This window comes from Pterocles gutturalis, unplaced genomic scaffold (assembly GCF_000699245.1).
Source record: "Pterocles gutturalis isolate BGI_N339 unplaced genomic scaffold, ASM69924v1 scaffold26207, whole genome shotgun sequence".
NCBI classification, from domain to species: Eukaryota; Metazoa; Chordata; class Aves; order Pterocliformes; family Pteroclidae; genus Pterocles; species Pterocles gutturalis.
Window position 1 is genome coordinate 9,229 of NW_010108658.1, and position 9,321 is coordinate 18,549.

Consider the following 9,321-nt stretch of genomic DNA (forward strand, 5'->3'; position numbering starts at 1 on the left):
AGTTACCGACCCCGGCCACAGCAACTGCACCAAACTCAACCTAGGTACTGTGCAGGGCAGGGCGGCGAGGGGAACGGGGCGGTTTGAACGGGAGAGGTTTAGATGAGATCTTGGGAAGAAATGTTTTCCTGTGCGGGGGTGAGGCAGTGGCCCAGGGTGCCCAGAGAAGCTGTGGATGCCCCATCCCTGGAGGGGTTCAAGGCCAGGCTGGATGAGGCTCTGAGCAACCTGGGCTAGTGGGAGGTGTCCCTGCCCATGGCAGGGGGTGGCACTGGGTGGGCTTTAAGGTCCCTTCCAACCCAAACCATTCTGGGATTCCATGAAAATCAAGCGAATTGGAACAAAGTAAAAAAGTTCTTTATTTAATATAGTTTAAACTGGTTTATTAACGGATCAGGATAAACTCATCAATGGATAACGGCCCCTTGAGCAAACACCTGGCTGCACGTGCTGGTGTCTGTATCCCCTCTCCGAGGGATGCTCGGATGATGTACACATCACAGCAGGTCCTCTGGGCGCAGGGAAATTTTGCTCCCACCACCCACCCTCCCCCCGCAGCCTTGGTGTTTGGGAATTCCCACCCAGCCCCGCCACCCCCAGGCCCCATCGCTGCCCTTGCAAGAGGAGAGACCCCAGGGGGACTCCGCTCCCGCAGACATCCCAGTCCCATCTCCCCAGATGGAGAGAGCAAATTCTTTCTCGGGGTGTCCCAGGCTGGTCCAGCACCAACTGCACTGACAGTATAATATCACGATATCGGGACATGCCCTCACCAGGTCAGGGCAGTGCAGGGCACAAGGGGACAAGTCCCCTTTGCTGCCCAAAGTGGGGGACCCGACAGGCACACCCCTGTCTCGGCAGGCAACGTGAGAGCCGGGGACTTTCTCATGGTCCTGAGGAGCATCGACGGGGTCTGGGAGCGGGGTCTGGGATTTTTGAACGCTGGAGCAGCTGGAGCAGCTGTTCTCACTTTATTTTTCATCACGATGAATCTGAACTGTCTTGGGTTTCTAGCAGAGCTGATAAGAGAAGAGGAACTTTGGATCATCTGCAATATTTGATTGTCTCCAAATCTTCTATTTTTTAAACATTGTTTTATTTTTCCTTTTTTTTCCTTTTGTTACTTGCTATGAGAACATCGAAGGAAATTAGTCTCCTGTGAGTATAAATTTGAATCTTGCTAAAAAGCAATCCTTTGTCCATTGGAAACAAGCTTCAAATGAAAAGACCGGTTCCATGAGCACATCCTATTTTATTTTTTTTTCCCAATTAACTTGTCTAGTTAGCACAGTCCCCTGTGGCCCTTTGAGTAAAACCAGACGCGGAGCTGCCCGGGGGGGGATGCCAAGCTGACAGCCAGCGTGCCGCAGAGATGACCATGGTGCGGAGAAGCACCCGCTGATGGGGGACGGGAGCTCTGCCCCTTCCCTCCCCATGCCGAGCAGATGCAGGAGCCATGGGGAGCATCCTGCTCCCCCCACATGTCCCACACCTGGGTACCCGAGCGGGACAGCAGGGTCTCAGCATCCCTGCCAGGATCCCGCAGGATGCAGAAGATGGGCTGAAGCCCCTTTTTCTCTGGCTTTGCTGCAGTGTCCATGCAGAGGGGGGGCTGGAGCACGCCTGGGGTGCAGGGCTGGGAGCCGGGGCTGCAGCCGGCCGGTCCGCAGGGATGGAGCGAGGGGCTGCTGGAGGATGCTCAGCATCGGGCTGAGCTCCCTCGACCTCCTGATGGTGGATCTCATTTTCTGAGCTCAATTTAAACCTCAGCAAGAAACTTCTAATGGCCACAGGCAAAGAAATGTCCCAGCCGCCCAGTTTTACCACTAATTGCCCAATTTCCTCCTTCTCAGTTTCCTTCTCAGGCAAAACAGCAAAGGGGGAGCCCTGGGTCACAGGAGCTGCATTTTCTGGAGCCCCTGAAGTGGAGGAATGGGTTAGGCAGGGTTTTGTCCCAGCTGAAGGATATTAGTGTGAGCAGAAAGCCGGGGCTGCCCTGGGAGCCAGTCCTGGTTTCTGGGCTGTGACATGGGAAAGAAAAGCAACGCACCAAGATGAACCAGCCACTAAATGCCTACTGGCCTGGCCAGAAAAGATGAGATGCTGTAGCTGCTCAGAGGGGTTTCTTCCTAAATATTGACTATGTGAGAGATGCCGTCGCTGACTCAGAGCTTCATTCCCTGGAGGATGTTTCTCTTTGTTGGTTGCGGCATTTAAAAAAATAAAAAAATTCTTATCTTGATGACTGCTTCAAAAAAAAAAAAAGCAAAAGCACAAAGTCTGCAGCATAAGCAGGCAGAGCAGACTCTGCTCCAGCGCTCAGCGGGTTCCCGCTTGCTCCAGAGATGCTGGGGAGCGACACAGGGACATGGGCTGGGTGGCGACTGTCCCTAAACGCATCCTCTCTCCGAAGGACGGGTAACGCTCTCCAACGTCTCTGAGAGGAAGGACAACATGCGCCTTGGCCTCAGCCTGGCCACCAACCCCAAGGACAACAGCTTTCTGGTGAGGAGCAGGGACTTCGGTTACTGCAAGGGGCATGCACATGGCGTGTAAAGCCACGCAAAAGCAGATGCATGTGCAAAAGCATATAAAGGCGTGCAAACCCAGCTGCATGGACATACAGGTGCAAACGCGTGCAAACCCAGCTGCATGGACATGTAGGTGCAAAGGCGTGCAAACCCAGCTGCATGGACATACAGGTGCAAAGGCATGCAAACCCAGCTTCAGGGACATACAGGTGCAAAGGCGTGCAAACCCAGACACACAGACATATAAGGGTGTGCAAACCCCGCTGCATGGACATATAGGTGCAAAGGCGTGCAAACCCAGCTGCATGGACATATAAGGGTGTGCAAACCCAGCTGCACGGACATACAAAGGTGTGCAAACCCGCCCATCTGTGTATTTCTATATATGCTGCCTGCACCACAGGGCTCTGAAACCTCATACACCCTCATCTTCCATGTGGGAAAAGCATGGCCAGCCTCGAAAAGCAGCAATTAAACAGTAGCAATTTTCAATCCATCCCTGATTTTTTTTTTTTTTCCCTCCCCAGGCCTGTAGCCCCCTCTGGTCCCACGAGTGCGGGAGCTCCTACTACACCACGGGGATGTGCTCCAGGGTCAACTCCAACTTCAGGTTCTCCAAGACGGTGGCTCCGGCTTTGCAGAGTAGGAGAAACAATCTGTCCTGCAGCTCTAACCCCGCCTTTGAAGTCAGAGGGGATTTCTGTTCTTTAATCGCTTCAGCCCCATTGAGAACACAAAGCGATGTCAGTGTTTGAGCGAAGGCAAGAGAGCAGAGGAAATGGATGCAGGGAAGTGATTCAAAGGGGGTTACATACGCAGACATCTGGTAAACATTTTCCTTTTGACTGACACCCGGGGAAGACAAAAAATACCTTATTCTTCCAAAACCAGAAATAAAAGTATCCAGAATATTTTATCAGCACGGCTAAGAAGGCAAAATAGAGGAAAGAATTCAGACCTTGGCCGCACGAAACAAAGAGCTCATTGACTGGAAGCTGAATTTTTTGGCCCAATTGTGTAAATTTGGATACGTGATTTTCTTTTGAGATATTAAAGAAGCTTCCTGGATTTCCTGTAGGTGGTAAGAAATTCCCAAAGCCTGTCCTGCACCATCAGGGCCCCCCCGAAGGGGTGCGATGCTCCGGCTCCATCACCGTTTTGGTGCCGATAAATTCTCACAGCGCAGAGCAGAGCGCGGGAAAATGGGACTTTTGTGGGGGCAGAGGCAGGAAAGGCAGAGCCCACCACCACCTTCCCAGTGTCGCTTCCCTCTTTATGGCCAAAAGATGCTTTTAGCCCTCACTGCAAAGGGTCATTTTTTTTTTTTAGGCAGAAGGTTGTTAAGGAGCAGAGCGTTACCGTTTTGTGGGTGGGATGCAGGAGGATGTTCCCTGCCCTGGGTCCTGGGGCGGGGGGTGAGACGGTGGCACGTGGCTGAGGACCATGGTGATGGAGTGACCTGTGTCGGATCCGTGGATGCACTAACCCATAAATGCCAGGCCAGCCAATAATCATCTGTCACTGGAAAACCCGGCATCTTCTGGGTTTCTGCAAATTTTCTAAATAATTTTAGAAACTATAAGGAAGAGGGAGAGATGATGCTGAGCAATTTTCCCGGCTGAAAACCAGTCAACTGCCTCAACCCTTGGCGGCTGGGACTGCGGAGCCCTGGGGTCCTCGCTGGGGTTTTTGGCTGCCTTATCGTGGAGGATTTAATGGGAAGGGGAGGAAATGCCCGACTCGCGCTCTCCGGCGAGGCCAGGCGGGGCTGGGGAGTGACTCAGGGGTAAAGCATCGCTCTGCGGGGGGGACGGGGCCGGATCCTGCCTGCAGCGCACCGCTCTTTGAAGTATGGAACTACATTAGACCGGATAAAAATCCAAATCTGAATCAGAAAAGATACTGCTGAGTGTTATTCTTAGAAAGTTATCCGGTCTTTTCTCGGCAGAGAGGATGCTTGTGGCTTCTCTCTACCTTATGGAAGCCCAAAGGTCTTTATGAATGATTGAAATAAGACCTTTTTTTTTTTTTTTTTTCAAAAAAATCCTAACAGCAAGTACCTGACTGGGAGGAATGAAGCCATAAATCTCCCCTTTGCGAGCGTTGCCAAGGTCTTTCAATAACCGACTGTGTGTTTTTCACAGGATGCCAGACGTACATGGACATAATCATCGTCCTGGATGGATCAAACAGCATCTATCCTTGGGTTGAAGTTCAGCACTTCCTCATAAACATCTTGAAAAAATTTTATATTGGTCCCGGCCAGATACAAGTAAGCCCCCGCACAATTTGTGCATCCCCCCCGTGCCGTGCAGAATCCCTGGCCGTGCTCACCTGGATTTTCAACGTCCCTTTGCTGCCAACGTGCTGTAATTTGGCACCACCCTTTTTCAAAATAAATTTTTCATGTATGGATTTCAAAGCAGAGTCCATGGAAATAACATTCATATTAATGGTCTCAAATGAGTTACGGAGAGAGCAGCACCCCCCACCCTGAGCAGGCACAGGGAGACGAAATAATTTGGAAATATAGAATATTGCCCTGTGCAGAGACAGCTTGGAAAGAGAACTCCATCCTCTACCTATGAGTAACCATGGGCTGATTTGGGCGTGGGTTTGTGCGGGGGTATCCTCACCAATGTTCACAGCTAACCCCCCGTTTGGTCCCATCTATTGATGCTGTGGGTCCCCCCTGGGGCACAGCACATCGGCATCACCCCGACCCGTTATGGCTGGGCAGGGCTGGCTGCACATGGGTCAGCTGGCAGAGAAGAAAAGCAAAATTGAGAATTATCAACCCTCCCATAGAGGGAAGTCTGGAGCATATTGGGACAGAGTGATTGGTTTTTAACGGTGGCGGTTACTCCATGTGGTAGACCAAAGCTGCTCGTTGTGTCGCAGACCCGCGCTATGCAGCAGGTTGCTGGCGTCCGTTGTGATCTTCCTTTAATCCCCAGGTCGGAGTGGTTCAGTACGGAGAAGACGTCGTCCACGAGTTTCATTTAAATGACTACAGGTCTGTAAAAGATGTGGTAGCGGCTGCCAGTCACATAGAGCAGAGAGGAGGTACAGAAACCAGGACCGCCTATGGGATAGAGTTTGCTCGGTAAAAATCACTCACCTTCCTCTTCATTCTGATAATGAGTTTAAAGTTACCGTTGATTTTTCTTCCCTCTCTCCCCCTTCACTTTTCCTTGCTGCTTAGAAAGCAAGGGATACAGCCAGGCTAAAAATATTCTTACCAAAAGGCTCAGTCCTCAATTCGTGCTTTACAAACAATGCTTTGCAAAACCGCTCCATCCTCACTTGCAGCTGGACCAGGAGGAGGATGCAGAGGCAGACTCTGGAGACGCCTCCTCTTTCTGAAAGCACCCAGAGCTGAGCTCTCAGCCCCCCAAACGTGACCTCCACCTGCCCCAGGGTCTGCAGATCCTTGTTGGGTACCCGGGAGCTCAGTACAGCCCCGACCCACAGCTCCATCTCCTCCATTATCTGCTCCTGCAATTTTTTGGCACAGCCCAACTGGTATTTAGGGAATTTTCATAGAATCATAGAATGGTTTGGGTTGGAAGGGAGCTGGGCAGGGACACCTCCCACTAGCCCAGGGTGCCCAAAGCCTCATCCAGCCTGGCCTTGAACCCCTCCAGGGATGGGGCATCCACAGCTTCTCTGGGCAACCTGGGCCACTGCCTCACCCCCTGCACACATTTTGCTGAATTAAAGCCTCCTTTCCTGCAAGAAGCTCCATCAGTGGAAAAAAAAAATCCCCTTTTAAAGTCCTAAAATATTTCCTGTGAGTCCTGCACCCCACTGCATCTCCCCAGGGGCTGGCAGCCCACCCAACGCCGCTCGGTGCTTTATGATGGGGGTGATGGGGCACATGTCCGCCAGCCGTGGCGGTTTTGGGGAGCGGTGGGAGCCGCGTGCCGCCTGGCGAGGCTGAGCAGCCCAGGGCATCTCTTCAATTGCAGCTCGGAAGCATTTCAGAAAGGTGGCCGGAAAGGGGCAAAGAGAGTAATGATTGTCATCACAGATGGAGAGTCGCACGACAGCCCAGACCTGGAGAAGGTGATCGAGGACAGCGAGAAGGACAACGTCACCAGATACGCCGTGGCGGTAAGTGGGGGACCCCTTCCAGCAAGGAACGGCTGCGAAAGCCATGCAGAGCTCAGCCGTGCCCTGTGCTCCCCAATGCCATGGGACTGCCAGCGCGCACGTTTGCAGGGGTGGCTGCTGCTGGTCCTGCTTCTGCAGGAGGCGGTGGGATGCTCGTCTCTGGATTCGGCTGCTGGAGCAGGTGCCGTGGCTGGGGACAGGCAGGACCTTGCGTTGCACCAAGCACCCAAATTCCATGAGTTACAGCAGCTCTGGGATGTCTTCATCCATCGCATGGAAACCCCTGACTCTTGCATTTCTGTTTCCATCCTAGGTGTTGGGTTATTATAACAGAAGAGGAATCAATCCCGAAGCCTTTTTGAATGAGATAAAATTTATAGCGAGCGACCCGGATGACAAACATTTCTTTAATGTCACGGATGAGGCAGCGCTCAAAGACATCGTGGACGCGCTGGGGGAAAGGATATTTAGCTTGGAAGGTGAGCGATGATCCTCCCCGACACCTCCCAGCTGCAGCGGGTTGTTCGGATGTGCTGTCACTCCTGGGTTTGCTGAATTGGAACGGGTCACGCCAGAGGTTTCCCTAATATCTGATACAGAACATAAAATATTGCTTTGAATATCTCCATCTCTAAAGCAATGTCTTTATTTTGAGCGGTTTGCATCCCTCCAGCACCAGCAGCAGACGCTCTCTCCTCCAAAGCTCACCCCTCGTTCTGGTCACCGGTATGTGCACAGCTATGGTGGCTCTCAATTTCTAAATCTAAATTTCATAGGAAAAGCGCGTCCTGAGATGAAAATGGGAACAGAGGATGGAGGGCTTTCACTGCAAATTGAACACTGTGGGCTTTGGGGGAATTTGGGGCAAACCAGCTCACAAACTCCCAGTTCCCTTGGTCCAGCCAGCCCAATGCTTCTCTGGGGAAGAAAATTCCCCTGGGTGAGAAGCTTCACCCCACTGCAATTAGGAGAAATCCTCCAAATCCATATTTTGGTGTCATCTTGCAGCAGCTGGAGTCCTTTGTGCTCTGGGGGGTGGTGGTGGGTGCTCATCCCACCCTGACCCACCCAAGCACCCCTCAGTCCCATCGAAGCTCTCCATTAAATTCCATTAAATCCAAGTTCCCCTTATTTTATTTTTTTTTTTTTAAAGGAACCAACAAGAATGAAATCTCCTTTGGACTGGAAATGTCCCAGACTGGATTTTCATCACATGTTGTGGAAGTAAGAGAGTAAATATGGGTTGTTGTTTGGTATTTTTTGCTCCTGCTCCTGCCTTTTATTGTCACCAGGCGCTGGGGGTGGGGAGATGGTATTTTGGGCAAGTTATTCATCATGAAGCTCAATTGGTAACACCAGCATAAGGAGGAAAATGTGGTTGCTGCTGGTTTATCCCAGGGGAAGGGGGATGCTGGAGACCCGTCCCTTCCTCAGGACCAGCCTGAGCAGCTCTTCCCGATGCCACAAGCTCTTGGAAGGGATTTGCCGTGGTGGTGGGACGCAGAGGGCAGACCATCCCCTGCCACCCCCGGGCGCTGCGGGCTGGCAGGTCCGAGCAAAAAGCCAGCAGGGATTTCTGCTCCAGCTCTTCCTGGGGAGGAAAATCACACGGAAAACATATGGAAGGGGTGGAAATGTCACCCCAGCATGTTTGAAAAGCTCCCTCTTTCCAAGTGTGCTTTGGAGGATGGTTTGCTTGATTATTTTTACTATTATTATTATTATTGATTTTTTTTGTCCGTTTGTGAGATTTCTTCCCTTTTCCATAAAATGCGCAATTTCTGGGAGGCACCATTTGCTGACTTTCTCTTCTGCACTCTTCAGCCTCCCCTAAGTATATAGTCTAGGGTTTTTTTGAGGGACCCCCACATGTGTTCTCACCAGCCCATCGCGTCCCCTCGCCCGTCCCAGCAGGAACCAGCTTTGTCCCTGCGGGCAGGGTGGGGGACAATTGTCTCCACTTGGCAAGAAATACCCCAAACTCCTCCCGCTCTCCCGCAGGATGGGATCTTGCTGGGAGCCGTGGGTGCCTACGACTGGAACGGAGCCGTCCTGAAGGAAACCAGCAGCGGGAAAGTCATTCCCCTGCGGGAATCCTATCTCCAGGAGTTCCCGGAGGAGCTGAAAAATCATGGAGCCTATTTAGGTAAGAAAGGTTGTGCTGCCAGGGCTGAATTCATGATTTTACTCTTAATAATAGGAAGCACGACATATTTCTCAAATGACTCAGAGCAGCCAGCGTAGGCAGGACCATGCCTGGCTGTTTGCAAGCTCCCATTGGCGCAATCTCGACGTTGCCCCTTACTCAGGGCTGCAGCATCCCTGAGCATCCTCGCCTGGGAAGGGTCCAGCATCACCCACGGGGTGCAGCACAACAGTGATTGAAATGCAAAAGTAGCTCAGCCACCGGCCAGCCCGGGTCATCTGCAACGCTTACTGGAACGGTTTAAAAAGCGCTGATGAAATTTCATGCCTAGGGAGGAAATACCTGCTGGGTTAATCCGTTCCATGTGTGGCGGTTAAAGCCTCGGAGTAAAAATATCAGCCTGGTTTGCAAAATGCAGCCTTGCTCCGGAGATGTGCGTGCCAGGCTGAGCTGCCCCAGGGCGGGGAGTGGGGTGGGACGCTGCAGGATGGCATGCTACGGGGTGGGATGCTGTGGGGTGGGATGCTG

At 52.0% G+C, this 9,321-nt stretch overlaps 1 protein-coding gene across 1 annotated transcript in view; it reads left to right on the forward strand.

Annotated features, from left to right (window-relative positions):
* The window catches only part of LOC104461219 (integrin alpha-11-like), a gene marked incomplete at its 3' end in the record, with an annotated part of 9,397 nt that extends 604 nt beyond the window's left edge, over nt 1–8,793 (forward strand). The window contains exons 2-10 of the mRNA XM_010072722.1: nt 3–44; nt 2,414–2,505; nt 3,059–3,173; nt 4,676–4,803; nt 5,489–5,637; nt 6,503–6,647; nt 6,961–7,126; nt 7,801–7,871; nt 8,649–8,793. Coding sequence (XP_010071024.1) covers nt 3–44; nt 2,414–2,505; nt 3,059–3,173; nt 4,676–4,803; nt 5,489–5,637; nt 6,503–6,647; nt 6,961–7,126; nt 7,801–7,871; nt 8,649–8,793 — 1,053 coding nt within the window. The remainder of the gene's footprint in view (nt 1–2; nt 45–2,413; nt 2,506–3,058; nt 3,174–4,675; nt 4,804–5,488; nt 5,638–6,502; nt 6,648–6,960; nt 7,127–7,800; nt 7,872–8,648) is intronic.
* Between the last annotated feature and the right edge of the window lie 528 nt (nt 8,794–9,321).